The sequence below is a fragment of the Sinocyclocheilus grahami genome, unplaced genomic scaffold (genome assembly GCF_001515645.1).
Source record: "Sinocyclocheilus grahami isolate Dianchi unplaced genomic scaffold, SAMN03320097.WGS_v1.1 scaffold46.1, whole genome shotgun sequence".
NCBI lineage: Eukaryota > Metazoa > Chordata > Actinopteri > Cypriniformes > Cyprinidae > Sinocyclocheilus > Sinocyclocheilus grahami.
Window position 1 is genome coordinate 985,232 of NW_015505225.1, and position 18,452 is coordinate 1,003,683.

The following is an 18,452-nucleotide window of genomic DNA, read 5'->3' on the forward strand; positions in this document are numbered from 1 at the left end:
ACGAGTCATGAGCGCAACATGCTGATGGGAACCATCCACAAGTGCTGCCTCAGCGTGAGCACGGCCCAAACACTGAATACAATGTGCTGGTCATCTTTCGAGACGTGCCAACTGCAACCAGGAATGTCTGTCTAGAGGAACACTGAGCCTCAGGGGTAATACAGTGGAGAATACACACATGACGCCTCAAGAGGAGCCACTACATGTGGAGCACTAACCCAATACAAGAGTTCACTCGAGGGAACCTACCTCGTAATGAGTTCTAAAAGCAAGTTCCTCTGTCGAACTTCACTAAGAAAAAGTCCTTATGTGATGGAAGGGCAGCCCAGAGTTCATGAAAGGAACCTGAGCTGGACTGAATAAGCGCATAATTACCCTGGGGGGAGTAGCAATGGTAGCAAGCTCTACACCCTGTCAGTCTCCAGAGTCAAAGAACTGATGTTCAGAACTCTAGAAAAACTGGTTCCATTCATAGATTATAAAATCTAGCAAATGTATTAGGTGTAGCCCAACCTGCAGCTACAGATATCTGCTAGAGAGGTCCCATTCGCCAGGGCTGCTGATGCAGCCATGCCCCTGGTAGAATGAGCCCTACTCCCAGTGGATAAGGTAGGCCTCTGGCCTGATAGGCCATTAGGATCACATCCACAATCCAGTGGGAGATCCTTTGTTTGGAGACAGCATTCCCCTTCTGCTGTCCTCCAAAGTAGATAAAGAGCCGTTCAGAACGTCTGAAACACTGAGTGCGATCTAGGTATGTACATAGGGCTCGCACTGGGCACAACAGAGACAGGTCTGGGTCCCCTTCTTGGAAGGGGATATCTTGCAATGTTACCACCTGGTTCCTGAAAAGAGTGGTGGGAACCTTGGGCACATATCCAGGCCGAGGTCTCAGGACAAAGTGAGAGTCTGCCGGCCCGAACTCCAGGCATGATTCGTTAACAGTGAGGGCTTGGAGATCCTCTTAACAGAAGTGAGGGCAGTCAGGAGGGCCATCTTCATAGAGAGGGCACTGAACTCAATTGACTGAAGGGGCTCAAACAGATCTCTCTGTAAGTCCTACAAGACCACAGTCTTAGCCACAATCGCAGCCACGTACACCTTAAGTGTAGAAGCAGACATGTGCCTGTCCAGGCCTCCTTGGAGAAAGGAGAGCACAGATCCGGTGCCACATCTCCGAGGGCCCTTCCCCTGGGAAGAACACCAGTTCACGAAAACGCACCAATTCAGGTCGTACAGCCACCTCGTTGAGGGGGGTCTGGCCTGAATAATGGTACTCACCACTGTTCTTTGGTGAATCTGAGTGAATCTGAGGTGCGCTGGTCTCTGAGTTCCTCCTGGTCGCATCCAGGGAACAAACATGAAGGTTCCAGAGCTCCGGGCGCGGATGCCAAATTGTGCCAAATCCACCTCCTGTCCCCCCGTCGGAAGTGGATCCAGGCTGGCCAGATGGTCCCTCATCCATGGGTCACCCGTCTCAGGAATGCTTTGAGGCTTTGCAAGGGTTCCTGGTGCCCTGATGCAGTGATTCAGTGGTGGGCCATTGGTCAGGCTTGACAGAAAGGCCCGGGGCCTCAGTAGTCCTCGCAGATGGCCGTCCCCGGCGACGAGCAGATGGGGGCTGCTGACTCGGGGGTGCAGGAGCAGGACCTGACCCACGCAGAGGCAGGATGTGTTTGATGGCCTCCGTCTGCTTCTTCACCGTGGAGAACTGCTGGGCAAATTCTTCCACGGTGTCACCAAAGAGACCAACCTGTGAAATGGGGGAGTCAAGAAAGCGTACTTTCTCGGCTTCCTGCATCTCAGCCAGTTTGAGCCACAGGTGGTGTTCCTGGACCACTAAAGTGGACATCACCCTCCCCAGAGCCTGCGCCATGACCTTCGTAGCCCAGAGGGCATAGTCAGTCGCCGAGCACAGCTGGGTTGGGACCACCGTCGTGCAGCTCTTTCAACGCTTTGGCCTGGTACACCTGCCGGATGGCCATAGCGTGCAGGGCGGACACAGCTTGTTCAGAAGCCACATAAGCCTTCACCACTAGGAACGAAGAGAACCAGGTGGCGGTGTTTTGCGGGCAAAGATGCACCGCAGTCGCTCTCTCCACCTGGGGAACCTCCATATACCCCTTCGCTGGACCCCCATCGAAGGTGGTGAGGGCAGAGGAGCCGGTGTACCGTGTTCTGGCCAAAAAAGGGCCTTCCACGATTTCGTCAGCTCCTCATGCACTTCCCGGACGAAAGACACCGGGCCGAGTGCAGCTCGCAGCCCAAATGAGAGATTGAGACCGCCCAGGGACGGGCTCTCAAACTCATCCGGAAACTTGACCGGTAACCACGAAGCAAGGGAAGAACAGGAAGCTTTTGGGGATTGCACCGGCGAAACTAATCCCTCCTCCCCATGCAGCACGTTGCTGCGGCCTCATACCCAGAGTTAGAAGGACCAGAGCGGCAAGCAGCCGCGGTGACTCGGGGTCTTTTGGCTAAGAACCCGAGCCGTGAGCCACGAGTCATGAGCGCAACATGCTGATGGGAACCATCCACAAGTGCTGCCTCAGCGTGAACACGGCCCAAACACTGAATACAACGCTCGTGCCGGTCGTCTTTCGAGACGTGCCAACCGCAACTAGAAACACATGGACGGAAGGGCATGATGAAACACAATTCCACTGTGTAGCTCTTTCAGAGAAATTGTACTCTTTTTAGAGAAAATTTGCTCTTCTAGAGATTGCCGTTGAAGCACCCAGGGCTACTCTTACAACACTTACAACCTTTTCCGTGAGAAACGCAGCATTTGGCTCCGAAAAATGAGTGAGCAGATGCCACACTGGCCTATTTATACCTTGATGTCTGGGGCGTGGCCAGCTATGCAAATTCTGCACACTCAATTTCATTGGCATTTTCTCAAAGATGTCAGAGGTGTTTGGGCTCCCAAGAGCGAACCCTAGTGTCATACACTCGACACAACGTCAGAGTGAACGATAGAAAGGAAACCGGAAATACTCTGGTTGCAGCCCTTGCTTGACTAGAAATATTTAGTAAGATAAACAATCAGACATTACACTGAAGATTACAGAGTAGTTTGAGTTAACATTTAGCAGAATTAAAATAAATAAATAAAAAGACTTTAAGAAATAACCCTTGTTGAGTTAACCCTCTTTTTAAATTATCTAAAAAAATTAAGTTATTAGAATTAATTGCAGCAATATTTTTACAGTGTTGGAACTGACTGGATGGAGTCCTCACTGATCTAAACTTTTTCTGAGCTTACGCACAGTTTTGAGTGTGACAGAAAAATAAAAATAAATTATCTAAATTGATCTAAAAATAGATAATTTATAGATAGAATAGATAAAAAAATATAAATAATTTTGGCAATATTCACTCAAAAACCGAGGTGCATAAGCTTAGGTTAATGAGGCCTACGATCAATCAATTCCAAAAAGAAATTCAAGACCTGTTCTAATTGAAAGAAAACAAGATGATAAAAAGTCAGAATCCAATATTTTCTAATAATATATGACGACGAGACATTTATAAGCAATTTTTTTGTATGCCGGTCATTTTTGACATGGCAAATGTAACAAGGTGGGGGGGAAAGTCCCACAAAAACATAAAAAATATATTTTTTTTTTATTCGTGAAACTGTTATACCATGTGTGAGCAAAGTCAGTAGGTTTTTAACCAATATGATAGCATTAACAAGCATTTTTGGAAAAAATAAAATCTTCTCCAGTTCAAAATTATCGGAACACAACATGAGGTCTGTTAAAGTACAAAATTAAGAAATGTCATTTATCATATGAATTATTAATATTTATTATTCAATATATTCAGTATTCTGACCATGTGCATCAGAGAAAAAGTCTTTGTCAGAAGCAAAGAATTTTCCCCAAAACTGTCCTATTATTTTCCTCAAGCTTCCACAGAAAGCTTCTAAAATAAAGGTATAAATAAAGCACTCTCTGTCAATTGTAAGCAAGTCAAATGTGAAACAACATGTAAATTTAAAATACAAATACCATTTTTTATAAACTTCCCTTTCAACGTCCATTTCAAACAACCTCAATTTTTCTGATGGTTTTAAAGTAAAGCACATTTACTTAACAGCACACAATGAATGGGTGTGGTATTTAGATGTTCTGAATAGATTCTTAAGGATTCAGCAAATAATGCACACTGGAAAACAAGCAGCGCGGTGCTGAAGGGGAGTACTTCATATAGATCACGCACCTGTCAGCTGTCATCTGTTGAAAAGTGACAACAAAGTGCTGTCAAACACACTCCTTCCTCACCTTTGTTTTGCAGGTTGCATGCCTGAACACTGTCAAAGAACAGTGACAATCCCTCTACCTTTGCTGCATGTTTGCTTTGCATTTTACAAATCTTAGAATGCAAAAAGGAGGGTTTACCATTTAAAAAAAATAACTGTTACTTTTATATAATTTTTTTTATAAATATATATTTTATATAATGTATTATTGCACTACTGAAAATATTTTAATGTATGAAAATACAAATGATATGAAACAATGTAACTTTTAACATATAAACTCACAGTATGAGCTAGTTTGCAAGTACAATAAGTAAATTAGATTAAAATAATAATAATAATAATAAGTCCAATAAATGACTGCAAAAGAATACGAGTATGAGCAGTGAGTAAAAAATGTATCTCCATCCCTGGTGTTTTAGAAAACCTATGACGCACCATCATCCCTTGATTACAGCAATTAATACACTAATTCATTAATTAGGTTTATGTAAATAAATAAATCTCTTAGAGTACAATATGTGATTTTGTAATTAAGAGGAGGAACAAAAATCTTCAAATTTCATGCCTGTAATTTGCAGGCTCAGTGGCAAATAAGAAAGTGCAACAATTATTATTCAATATTAAAATAAAGGTAAAGATAAAAAATAACAATAATAATTTTTTTACCATATGATTTGGTATTTATATATTTTTTCTGTCTACAAAATCAGACTCTCTAGTATTGTGTCTGTCCACCCTAAATAAAACAGTGAGTTGGCAGTTGATCTGATGAAATAAAATGCATCTTTCTCATGCAGAAAATGTGTGATTTTTTCCCCATCTGATTTCACTGTGACCGGTGATAAGCTAAATATTGTCCTTTTAAACCCCATATTATTACCCTCAAAAACCCATCAAAATACATAATTCCTTTGGAAAACAGAGCACACTCCCACAGCGCTTTCACGTATCGAAATCTCACAAACTGATTACTCAGCCATGATATATTCTCATTTAAACGCTATTTTAAAAAGAGAAAAATTATCATAATTCCCCACTAATTACAGATGTAAGAGTATAACTGGCACCTTAGCAACAGAATTTCTTACAACCCATGTGTGCATTTCTAATGTTACCCCAGATAGAACATAAAACATTAATGGGGGCAGGATTCTTTGCAAGCTGGTGATGAAATTATGGTGTAACCTTTATCAATGTAGCAGAGTCTTCATGGCAGCGAAGCAAGGATGGATATCACACAACAGCTATTCTTACTGCAAATATTGCCATGATGGCAAATCACAAAGAATGAAATGAAAAAAAAAGTGACTAAAAAATAAAACACAAAATGGTTTTCCTCTGACAGATGTGAAAGGCACTAGTCTGCAGTGGAGTGATTGATAGATAGAGGGCACTCAGAATCTGAGAATGACCTCGTTCTTGTTCAGAAAACACATATAATGTATATTTCACAATGTACATCTTCAGCATGAGCATTTGGAACATAACAATAAACTTTATTCAGAAATGAGTTGAAACATGATGGAGTCTGGAAATATTATTCATTTTAAATGTCTTGTGTGCATGCAGATTGATCATCCATTGCAATAAAAAATTTTAAAGTTGAAGAAGATCAAAAAAAAGTAAGCGGTAACAGGATGAGAAAAGCAGCGAGAACAGTATTCACTTTGACTTGGCAACAGAGCAAGAGGTGGTTCAATCAGTTGTAGTTAGTTCCACACAGTGAGAAGTGTGCAATGGATCTAAGCATGAACTTGTATCAGAGTTTTAATGTAATGGAGTTTGAAACTAAAATGTTAGCTATGTGATCAAAAAATTATTTCATTATAAATATAAAAAATATTTTAATATTTCAACGTTTCTCATAATTACGCATTTTTCAGTATTTAAAGATTACCTAAACTAGATTTACTGTAAAAAAATATATATATATCTGAAATATATTACGTATCAATTTGTTATATTTATATATTGTATTATTTTGTGTTTTCAACACAATTGCAAAATGCAGTAGAGATGAATTGGGGAGAATGGGGCTAGTCACATTACTTACTAGAATATTTCTCAAGATGGGTCAATTTTAGTCAGAATTCTGCAGTGTTGTTGCAAAAACAGGTACTGAACGTTTCCTCCATTAATCAAATAATAATCATTATTATTATTATGGGGCATGTTGTCACACCATGTCACACATGCCATCGAAAAACCTATAAGAGCAAAATGTGCAGTAAAACAATCATGAAAACATGAAACAATTCATGAAACAGAAACATCCATAAAACAATTCATGAAACGCAAAGCAGAAATGTAAAAGTAAACATAAACACACTAAGTTTTAGGTTTAGAGAGAAAAGACTCTTATGCTTACCAAAGTTGCATGCATCCGATCAAAAATACAGTAAAAAAATGATATTGTGAATTATTGTTACAATTGTAACTTTTTTCTATTTGAATATATTTTAAAATGCTAATTATTTTTATTATCACAAAGCTGATATTTTTTGCAGTCATTACTCCAGTCTTCATGTCCTTCAGAAATCATTCTAATATGCCGATTTGCTGCTCAAGAAAGATTTATTATTATTATCAAAGTTGAAAACAATTTAATAGTTTTGTGGAAACCAGGGTACAATTTTCTGAATTCTTTGATGAAGTTTAAATGAGCAGCATTTATTTAAAATGGAAATCAGTGTAAAAGTGCCTTTACTGTCACTTAATCAATTTAATGCATCTTTGCTGAATTAAGCATTCATTTCTTTTCTTTTATTTTCTTTATCTTATATACATACATACAGTATATTTAAAATGCATTTAAAATCAATGTGACAACTTGCCCCAACCTGTCACCCTTGTCCAGAAAACACAGTTCAGCTCTTCAGTTAAATATCCCCTTATTCTATACCTACTTGACACCTGTCTGAATGTGTGCTGGATATCCAACAGCTACAGAATAAATATGATGATAGTCTAATTTTAGTTTGGAGCACAGAATTCACCCCCACACACAAAATGTAAGACATCTTTGAACTAGATGTTTGAAACCAACATAAAACCCACAGCTAGAGAAACACATACATGTGTCTGTAATTGGACTTTTGACTCGAAACCCTGTTGTTTCTGAGACACAACCTTTGTGACAAACTCTCAGTGTGACAACTAGCCCCGGTCTCCTTTATACAGAGGTGGAAGTGTGGTGCGAATCAAAACAAGCTAACGAGTGTTTTTACAGCAAAAGTCTTGACTTTTTTTTTTTCTTTTTCAAACAATGGTCTTAAAGATGAAACCTCATTATACATGTCCAAAGCATAAACGGATCAGGACAAATGTGGCAACAAAGTTTCAACTCGGGCAACATTCCAGCAGGTCTGATGCAACAGGGCTGCAACAAGAGTTACATCTCCATAGTGTAATATAGTGTCCTTCCTCGTCGCTTGTGGTTAAATAGTGCTTTACAAGGGTCTCTGTGCTTAGATTTGTGCTTCGATATACACCCAATCTGGTTTTGGCAATCTGGACCCACTTTAATAATCATCAGAATTTACTTATCCTCTACATTTCAAAAGGAAATGCATGTCTAAAACGCGAATGCTGTGAACTTGAATCGAGATCAAGCGGCACATCACAGTGTTTTGCCGACTGATATATGGACTCCAGGCTGAAGTTCGGATTGAACTTGAGCCGTCAGTTTGGACTCTGCGCTGAGGGGCGCGGCGGCGGATGGATACGAGCTCATGTGATGCGGTTACTGTTTGGTTTGACGTGATACTCCTCTGTTCTCCAAAACTTTTGAACGATTTATCGTGTAACCGATCAGTCGCGACATCAAATGAAGAAGAGTGAGACAATGTTCTACTAAATTGAAAACGTGAGCTCTTCCACTGCGGTTTACTGCGCTCACAGAAGCTCTTCAGACCGGATCACCTCAGCACGATGGAGTAAGTGTCAACTTCCATTCAGACTTTTATATGAGCTGTAACTTCCTGTGACAGTGTATATCTCAGTTTAACTCGTTTTCAGAGTTCCTGAAATACAAGAAAAACCTGCAGAAATGTATAGAGATGGGGTTTAATCATGACGTTTTGTTATGAAAGTGCACTTAAATTGCTTAACTGAGTTTCTACATATTTTCTGTACTGTTAACAAGCTTCATTTTGTATAATGTAGTGCAATGCTCTATTTTAGGCACGTTTGATGCATTTGAGTGGGTTTATAAAACACAACAATATCGCTTTGTAGTTTTAAATTACAATTACAATATAAACAGTATAAACTACAGTACAAAGTTGTTGTTTTTAATTTTGAACTGTAAACAATATTTTTGTAGTTATTTTAAGACTTTATTCTAACCTTTGTTTCACATTTGGCACTGAACTTGACTGGAGGTATCATATTACAGAATAACAAATGAGCTCTAGCAAAAGGTCAAATTCAGATTTAAATGTTTAGATTTATTTTTTATTGAAATTATTGCAAAATATTGCACTCCATCCGATTAATTTAGTCAGTTAAGGTTAAAATAATTAATTTATGTAATTAATCATTTTCATGACCCTGTGTTTTTAGTAGGAAAAAAAAGTGAAATTCCATAAAATGAAATGTTTGAGCTTGTGTTTTTATTGAAATTTTTGACACCTGGAAAGCGGAATTAACAATTTACATTTTCTTTTATTTTTCTTTTACTTTTTTTTACATTTTCATATAGGTTTCAGTTTTTCGCATCTCTTTCCTGTATGTGGCATTTCTTCGATTCTCATGCATTGTACGCAATTCACCATTTCAACCGGAATACAGCAAATTGCGGCGGCATAGATTATTCCCAGGAAGACTCCCCTCATTTGCACAGCCGGCTTAAGAGCTCCCTCTTTCCTACTGGCTAACGAAGGCCAATCATAGGTGGAGGGAGGAGTCTGCACAGACGTAGGACTAAATTGGTAAGCAGTACGACACTTTTATTTTGTCCGGTTGTTGGTGGGAACCGCACTGCAGCGTATGTGTTAATGGCGTACAGTAAGTAAAGCAAATATTTTGGTGATCCACATCGTTTCATCTTTTTTTTTTTTTTTTTTGCTATTGCTACTTGCATAGTTTAACAGAAAAATATATAGCTATTCATAGACCATTTGCACAACCATGCATGTTGAAAATATTTCATCTGTGTGTTCATAAAATGCTTTTATTGAATTAATCGGATTGTTTTTCTCTACAGATTGGATGCCAAAAACTTTTGAAGCTTACCCAAACTCAACTTCCACGGAATCCTCTCCAGGTTCCTCTATCCCACCTTCACCTCTGGAGCATGATGTCCAAATGCCCTCCGACTTGGAGGTTATGACCACTCTTCTTAAAGAAGAACTGGCTCAACTGGAGGATTATTACCTGTATGAATCGGCACCTATGAAATTGGAGAAATGGCAAAAATGTGACAAAAGCTTGCAAGCTATGGCTACGCAGTCATACTATCAGTTACCCTGCGCTTCGTACAATGTAAACCAATCTGAAACTAATCCCAGGCTGGTTTCCCTAGCAACTGGAGATCTCGACCTGAGAGGCTTCTGTGGGGGCTCCATGAGCCGACCGAAAATGTCTCGACCCGGCCCCTACAGCTATATTCGGACACACTGCAACAGCCAAAGAATATCAACGAACGGATGTAAGGATGTCGAGGTGTTCGAGAAGGAAACGTGGACTTTCAAAGGGACTCATTCAGGTTACACAGAGCTGGCTTTTGACCAGTGCTCTGTCGACAAATCTTTCGGAAAGAGCCACGCGAGTGCAAAGAAGGTTCGAGAATGTGCCATACTGTTGAAGGAAGAAGAAAAAAGTTGCTTAACGGAAGACGTGTTATACCGAGCCGAGATGATGAGAAGTTACGATCTCGGCGGGTCCCTGGAGCCCCACCACAGGCGGGAGGGCCAGAGCCACGGGATGAAGATGCTCGGCCACGACGGGATTGCCATGCCCATTTTGCAGTGCGCCGAGAGCGAGAGCTGTCCGCCGTATAAACAATCTGAAGTAGCCGAGTGCTACTTTCATCAGATCACTGCCAATTTAGAGCCATATCACGGCTTCATGAATGAAATCGATCAGCCAATCAGAACTGGGGCTGTTGATATCCAGAATAATGACTACTTGCACCACGAATGCCTTGGGGATCAAAGCTTTGAATGTCTGTCCGGAGACAGTGTTGGGTCCTCTTTGGAATTGCCCATCCAGAAACCACTACAAAGGTCACAGGAAAGTCAGTGTGTGTTTAAGCCAGATGTTAAAGTAGGTTCCTTGGAGAGAAACCATGGTGAACGCAAGCAGAAGAAGAGGGATCAGAACAAGTCTGCTGCCCACAGGTACTGTACCCACTTTGTTTTTGGTGACTCAGTCAAATGAAAGTGCTAGAATATTGCATGAGTTAATAAAAAGCAAGCATGTTTGCTTCAAATGCGCAGAAAAGCTGAACCATGTTATTTCATTCCACAAATGTTGCCAAAAAACAATAGGTACCGTCAGCGTAAGAGGGTGGAGCAGGACTGTTTGGAGGAGGAGCTTCATGGTTTGGAAGGGCGGAACAGAGAACTTCGGGACAAAGCAGAATCTGTAGAGAGAGAGATTCAGTATGTGAAAGATCTCCTGATTGAAGTCTACAAGGCTCGCAGTCAGCGCTTAAAAGAGGATTCCAGTGCCTAAACCGTCTCTTACCAGCATTTCACTTATACCAGGCTCTGACAGCATGTCTTTATGCTCTAAATAGTTAGTACAAAAAAAAACAAGAGCTCATGTATTAAAATGGTTGTGTTTTTCCAAAGCAAAAGCCGCATGGTTTCATGAAACTGAGAGCATAATAATATGTCTTTCTTCCAAAATGCATGAGTGTGTGTTAAATATTTTATAAGTAAGAAGAACACAATGGATAATTTTTTAATATTTCAAATCCTAGCCCCATTCTTCATGTTTAATTTCAAACACACCATTCACAAGCAATGGTGTGATTAAAATCAATATTTTCTTTCTGGAATCTTTTTATGCAAGTGCAAGCCTTTTGGTGGATCGCACCTGCCGTCTTTATTTCTAGTACCGGAATTCCTTGCAGCCTTTTAATAGGCAGTGTGTGATGTGACTTCTGAAGAAAAAGAGCTGGGGAATGCAGAGGATGTGCGTGAGAAGCTTAGAGGCGTTGACTTGTGGCCCTCAGGGCAAAGGGCATTTCACTCTGCACTCTGTTTACCTTCCAGCTGATCACACTCGAAGGAATATAAGAAACACAGTCTGACAGTGCTGACATCGTTTCTAAGTGTGTGTGTTCGCAAGGTTGGTAAAATACATGCGTGTTTAGACACCCCACACATCTTTCAATAGAAGGCTGTTATTGCCTAAAGTAAAAGTGATTCTTATCTATGGCCAGTGGAATTTGTCAAGGGATGGTTTTGCCTCTTAAAACTGAGCTTCAAAAATGAAAATACTCTCCCTCATGTCTTTACAAATCTGTATAATTTTATTTCTACTGTGGAACGCAAAAGGAGAAATTTTGAAGAAAGTGCTGGTTGCTCTTTTCCAGCCATTCCAGTTGATTTCAGTACTTAATACATTATTAAAATCAGAAGATGTATCTGTTAATATTAATGGACCTGAGTAAACATGAACTAATATCGCATTTTTTCTTATAGCATTAACAAGATTAATGAATACCATAACAAATTGTTGATGTTAGTTAATGCATTAACTTTGAAGTAACGAAACGATAAAATATAAAAGATAATGATATAAACATTAAAAACAGTAACATTAGAAATTTGAACTTAAATTAGTTCAAGCTGAAGTACTAATAAAACTAGTAAATTAGCTGAATTTACAGCTTTTTTACAGCAATCTTCAGTGTCACATAAACCTTCTGAAATAATTCTAACAAAAAATTCTTATTATTATCAATGTTAATAACAGTTTTTGCTGCTTAATATTTTTGTTTTCGGGATTCTTTAATGAATATAACGTTCAAAAGAACAGCTTTTATTTGACAGAGAAATATATATTTTTTTACATCCCAGTTGTCTTTACGGTCACTTTTTATCAATTTAATGCATCCTTGCTGAATTGATCTATTAATTTCTTAAAAAAAATAAAAATATAAATCTTACTGACCCCAAATGTTTTAATTTGAGAATAAGAATTCACTTGTAACTTTGCAAAAGGGAAAATAACACCAGCAATATGTATATATTTAGTTGTAAGTGCTATTAGGAAACATACAAGTATATTTCTGTGCGAAAGCAAAAAGGCCTTTGTACGCCAATATACATAAGCATTACAGTCTCCTCAATGTCAAAACTATTTGCTCTTGGAGCAAATAGGAACGGTGGCATTTGACCGACTCGTAGGTCTTACCACATTTTTATTCCCTTTTAAACATTTTGCTACTCAAATGTAACTAACAGTGGAAGTTTCACAGAAACCAGCTAATGGGCAACCATTGTGTTTTTGCTCCTCACTTTTCACCTGAACACTGAACAAAATATACGGTTGCATAATACATAGCTTTACCATGACTTGAAGACTATCCTCATCCTCCTTTTCGTATATACGTATATGTACATTTTGTCTTCAATGGCAGGTAAAAGCTTGTATTCACTCAAAAACGTTTACCGTCAGTTAACAGCACTGCCTGGCTTGACAGAGAAAACAACTCTTGCTAGAAGCAGCCGCACATGTAGCCAAACTGTTCCTAAATCACGTTGTTTCTGGCCTGAAAACAGAAAAACAATTAAATAATCACATGTTTAGAATTGCTGCCTTGAACAAAATGTGTTATGTAACCGTTAAAAGTATCTGTTTAACACCATTTAAAACACGATTCTCTGCAGAACATCAAGATTAAACACGCCTCACACCTTGATATGATTTGACTGAAAGAAGGCTGCTTGTTCACACAGCTTCTAATAAACACCTCTTTTCATCACACTGAAGTGACCCTGAGACGAAACTCCTACTCTAGTGAATCATGTTGGCCAGCAGCATGTTTGTCTCTCATTCTCACCAGAGCGTGTAAATAGCACTCCATTTGAAGGAGGCACTCTAGCGTTTCCATCATCTGCTCCTTGCGAAGGGTGTGCAGTCTGACCTGTCCTGCAGACTCGCACATCTCCAGCTCACGCACCGTATGCTTAAGAGATACTGCCGCACACTGCAGAGCACTGAGCCCTACAAAGAAAATACCATGAATCCATGTTCTTTACACATGGTAGAAATACACTTCTAATTAGCCATTGCTTTGATCAAAAACAAGCTGAATGTGAAAGCACATGGATTAAGGCAGGGTCTAAAATTAGCACAGTTTGACCGCTAACTTTACCAAGAACTACAACTTACTGCATAATTTAAATTGCAAGATGCAGTTGCTGTTTTATACAAGTCAGTCAATATGTCTTAACAACCAGGAAAACATTTGCATAATCTAGTATATACTTGTGTGTGTGTGTATGTATGTATGTGTGTGTATATATATATATATATACATACATACATACATACACACACACACACACACACACAAAAGAATATACTAGAAAATGCTAATTGTTTTCTGGTTGTTAAAACACACTGGTAGCATTTTAAGGCTCCATTTGTTAACATTAGATAAATACACTAATAATGAAAAATACTTCTAAAGCATTTATTATTCATAGTGTTAATTAACATTTACTAATACACAATTAAATTGTATCTGTAAATATAATTTAATGGACCTGAGCTAACATGAACTAACAATGAACAGTTGTATTTGTATTAACTAAGATGAATAAATACTTTAAGAAATGTATTGCTTATTGTTACTTAATGCATTAACTAATGTTAACTAATGGAACCTTTTAAAGTGTTACCAAAATATTAACTGATACATATTCTTAATTAATTGGCACAAAATGTATACTCTGCCAACAAACGTTCAACTACTAGCTCGAATCTTTAATCATTAAACCACATAACTTCTAAGTCTCTCCTTTGTAATGCAAATTCTAATTACAAAACATGTTCAAACGAGTCATCTCTTTCACTACAGGGTAATAAAACAACAAGTTTGTGACTAGTACTGCTGGATTCTTCTCAGGTATAGGCAGCAGGAATGCAGCCACTGCCTTACTGCAGTCAAAACTCAAAAGATTTGGAAAATGCCAACTAGAACAATATAAAAACAACTCAGCTGATTTTTACAGAAAGCAACATAGCAAAAACCATTTTGTACCGTTCGCATCGCTTTCCTCCAAATTAATATATATGCCATTTCTCATCAAACCTTTCAGGACCTGTCAAAAAAGATATTTAAAATATGAGTGAATGTGTAGAAGTAGGCTCTGTATGTTAAAACTCTAGCACCACATAAAGATTTTACCTCCAAGACTCGAATATATCCATTCTCTGCACTGAGATGAAGACATGTTTTCCCATATCGGTCCTTCACATTGATATTTGCACCAAGTGACACCAAATCAGCCACCATGAAGTGTTGATTCTTCTGTGCAGCAAGATGAAGGGGAGTCTGGGAAGAAAAACAGGCCCATGCAACATTTATGTGTTTGTCAAGTGACTGAATATGCATGTATGATTGTTTGTCTGTCACCTTTCCCTCTGAATCTTTGATATCCAGTTTCTTCAGAGCTGCCATCCTTCTGGCAATAACGTACACAAGGGATCTCTTTCCCTCCTCAACAACTCTGTGTAAAAGACTGTGGAGAGAGAATGAAAGCGGTCACTTTCCATTGCATGATCTGTTCGCTTTGCAATGTCATGCTATCACTAATTGTAAACAGCTGCGTTCGATGGGTGGAGTACTACAGGTCTATTCCACTGAAAGGTAAACCTGCATCGTCTTTTATTGCGTTTGAAAACACCGTCAATTCAACTGGTGTAGTCTTTCAGGATGTTTGTCAGGTCTGTGCATGTGGCCATTACCAATAGCCATTGTTCAAGCCATTTCATGCAATTAGGTTTGTTTGAAGACCCTCTGCGCCATCTTTGTTGGAGTGGAAATGCTTCCGATTTCAGCTGGGTTCCCATTAATCTCTTTTATTCTGCTCTGCTTGAGAACTTAATAATGGGGTTTGTCATAAAGTTGGAAGTGGAAAACTAATGCAGCTGCTTATTGAGCGTGACAACAACGATGGGAGACCCACTTTCGCTCTTTCTGTATTTCATAAAAAGTTTCAAATGATAAAGGTGGCACTGCAAAAAGTACCCTTGCAATTCTTGGTACTTGAAGATTATTTTCAGAAACTGTGTGCATTTTCTTCATTTTTATAAATTACAGCCGCCTTTGAAAGATTAGTCATTAGGATCTGCATGAAGAAACCATCTGCAATGGCTTCAGTGAGTTCTTGAAGTAAAGAAAAATTATCTTACATCCTTCCGTTTTCGTCTACAGCAAGAAGCTCTTGGTCCGATATCTCTTTCAGCAGATTCTCCTCTCTTTCCAGTTGAGTCCAGAAGAAGGTCATACCGCTCCACTCCTCCTGGTGAGAATGTGGCCATGGTGGATAGTTCATCTTTTTAGAAGAAACCTCCAAGACTTCTGGGTTGGGACTGGCGTTGAATGACTCTTGTGGAGAGGGCACCTGGTATTCGCATGAGTTGGCAGGAGAGCAGCTCATTCCATATAGATCATCACACCTGTACTTATCTGACTCATAACTGCTATAGTATTCCTGATTCCCCAAGAAGACATCGGCACCCTGGCTGTAAGTTGGGGATGGATAGGAGCTGGACACAGAATGGACAGGGGAGGTTGAGGAGGGTACCGAGTAGCTTGGAGACAAAGGTATCTCATTCTCCTGGCCATATGTGTTCATGAAACCTTGTGGAGATGCATCTTCAACCCAGAACTCAGAAGAGTATGAAGTTGAAGGGCTTTTGTTTGGTGATCTGTTTGATTGACAGGTCTTGAGATCCTCCTCCAGCACTTCTACTATAATTGCAAGCTCCTCAAGACTTTTTGTTTGATGTTTCTTCTGTAACAGACATGAGAAATGTGCCACAACCTGTCTTTGTAATACCAACAAAGTTACCAATCAAGAAGCAAGTTCTACAGTGGCAGAAAAAGACATCACTCACCAGAAAACGTCTCTGGTTTCCACCTGTGGTAACTCGTTTCTTATCCCCTTTGGACCAAAGACAGTGCTAATTAGAAACACAATGAAGATAAAATGATTATGCTGACATTTTATATTTCTCAACCTTACCTTTAGAAGCCTTTGAATGTTTTCCCTATAAAAAGACAGAATCAGAACATGAAGAGCATGCCTCAGTATGACCGTAAAAGACTATAAGACAAAGAATCATACCTGCAGATCTTTAGGGTCAATACCCTTGGCTATCCGTATATTTCTGAGCATGTCCCGTACTGGCATTCTCACTCGGACTCCGAGGTACTTCTTTTCAGAAGTAGACTTGTGTTTTTTTGGACCTAAAGGAACACAGGCCTATTAGTGATGCAGCAGGTTAACTAAGAAACTGCATCCTTCAATATAACACAATGCAAATATAAACCTTTTAATGTTTTCCAAGTCATACAGCAACAGGATATATCTTAAGGCTCGAATACAAGATTTTTGTTCCAATTTTTCGCCGATTTACTGTCTGGAGAACTTGACGACCAGTCTGCAGATTTGAGTCGACAGATTTCACAAGAAAATCATGCGGTGTATGATAGTCAAAAACTGTATGATAGGCTTCAGATTATGATTCTATCCAGTCCATTTTAAACATGTTTGATATTTTGAGCCCATTTTAGAACACATTGTTTTCATTTGTCACGTGCCTCCTTGCAACAAGGCACACATTTCTGCTCGAGTTTGTTGCGATTGGAACAACTTTAAAGTCTGGTAGTGTACGATCTTCAGTCGATTAGAGTATGATGGCCAGTTTTTTTCTCTGGGACTACTACAAAGTTGTTAAGTGTATGAGGCCAAAGTTGTTAAGTGTATGAGATCTGTTCTGTTTTTAAACATTGTGTAGCGTATTCCAGCCTTAACGTGATCGAACAGCATGCAAACACCAATCAAATTTCAGTCAGAAATGTATTTAAAGTAGAATCGCTCATACAGGTCATAACTTCTATAATGACTCCAGATTTAGGCTTGCTTTAATGAAAATAGCATAAGGTGAAATTCTAACTGTATAGTCTGCTTCGTTTAATGCATTGCTAGCTGTATATACAGGTGTGTTTGTGTGTGTGTGTGTGTGTGTACACACCGTTTGTATACAACTATTAAAAACATTGCATATAAACTATCAAAATGGTACAGACAAACCAGCTAGACACTAGCTTGGCCCAGCAGAGAGATAATCCTAAACCAGATAATACCATATTAAACCAGCTAAGACCAGCACACATCAGCTCAGGCAGGTTTAACTGTTTCCCCCAAGTAGCATATGGATATCAGAGCGATTAATCTTCTCCTGCACAGTGTTTTGGAGATATTTTGTACCCACCTGTTTGACAGCGGTTCTTGGCTTTATTGCCCCCTGATGTTTTCTGGCTCGGTACCGGTGAATTCGGTCCTTTTGCATTTGAAGGAGTTTCTGCTGGCAGCGGTGACCCGTTGCACGAATGGTCGCGCTGTTCGGTGTGTTTAGGTGGCTTATCGCGCCCTGTGGCCTTTACCTGACTGCTCACCATCCTGATGTCCGGTTATAAAGCTGACTATAAGGTGCCACGCGTTCGGACTGTTATGACAACAAACGCACTATGTATGGTCGAGGAATGGGCTGCTTACCTGCTAGTCCTCATTCAAAATGTGTGTCATGTCAGCGGCGGTTCGTTTTCATTACCTGATTTGAGGAGGCGGGACAGTCACAGCACATTTAACTCCGGCAGAACTCGCCTGAGCTGTTCAGTCCAAGATTTAGGCTACTACTCATAATAACATATAATAATAAATCAAATGAAATAAACAATCTTAGCCTAATGAAAATGACAATGTTAACAATTTATCTCTAAATATCACAGTAGGCTACTACAATTTATACATACATGACTAAATTGTTTCATTTATACAGTTTATAGCCTACATTTATTCTGTATGCATAATTTATTTTCCTCTAATACATATATTTAATTGTTTTGATATAGTTACAATAATGTGGAAAGTCTCCACTTTATTGTAGACTAACTAGGCCTAGAACAAAACTATTTATTATTTTATGT

The 18,452-nt window shown here is 39.2% G+C and overlaps 2 protein-coding genes across 3 annotated transcripts; one reads left to right on the plus strand and one right to left on the minus strand.

Moving 5' to 3' along the window:
- Window positions 1-7,720: 7,720 nt before the first annotated feature.
- Window positions 7,721-11,018, plus strand: atf5b (activating transcription factor 5b). Its single transcript, XM_016268479.1, has 4 exons — window positions 7,721-8,205; window positions 8,973-9,201; window positions 9,477-10,611; window positions 10,762-11,018. Exons 3-4 carry the CDS (start codon window positions 9,482-9,484, stop codon window positions 10,946-10,948), a joined length of 1,317 nt encoding a protein of 438 aa, XP_016123965.1. The 5' UTR covers window positions 7,721-8,205; window positions 8,973-9,201; window positions 9,477-9,481; the 3' UTR covers window positions 10,949-11,018.
- A 1,643-nt stretch (window positions 11,019-12,661) lies between these two features.
- LOC107582582 (NF-kappa-B inhibitor zeta) lies at window positions 12,662-18,088 on the minus strand. 2 transcript variants are annotated; one of them, XM_016268481.1, is made up of 9 exons: window positions 17,738-18,088; window positions 16,588-16,709; window positions 16,358-16,423; window positions 15,650-16,254; window positions 14,871-14,976; window positions 14,643-14,789; window positions 14,496-14,556; window positions 13,290-13,453; window positions 12,662-12,998 (listed from the first exon to the last, which is right to left on the minus strand). In XM_016268481.1, the coding sequence occupies exons 1-9, from the start codon at window positions 17,922-17,924 to the stop codon at window positions 12,978-12,980; spliced, it is 1,479 nt and encodes a 492-aa protein (XP_016123967.1). In that variant the 5' UTR covers window positions 17,925-18,088; the 3' UTR covers window positions 12,662-12,977. The 2 variants fall into 2 exon arrangements, with proteins under 2 accessions (XP_016123967.1, XP_016123966.1); XM_016268480.1 differs by having other exon boundaries at window positions 14,643-14,976.
- Between the last annotated feature and the right edge of the window lie 364 nt (window positions 18,089-18,452).

Coding starts and splice junctions, on each gene's coding strand:
- LOC107582582 (XM_016268480.1), bottom strand. CDS start 17,924: ATGGTGAGCAGTCAGGTAAAGGCCACAGGGCGCGATAAGCCACCTAAA. Junction 16,424..16,587: donor TTGACCCTAAAGATCTGCAG/GTATGATTCTTT, acceptor GTTTCTAATTAG/CACTGTCTTTGGTCCAAAGG. Junction 16,255..16,357: donor GAAACCAGAGACGTTTTCTG/GTGAGTGATGTC, acceptor TGTCTGTTACAG/AAGAAACATCAAACAAAAAG.
- atf5b (XM_016268479.1), top strand. CDS start 9,482: ATGCCAAAAACTTTTGAAGCTTACCCAAACTCAACTTCCACGGAATCC. Junction 10,612..10,761: donor AACAAGTCTGCTGCCCACAG/GTACTGTACCCA, acceptor AAAAAACAATAG/GTACCGTCAGCGTAAGAGGG.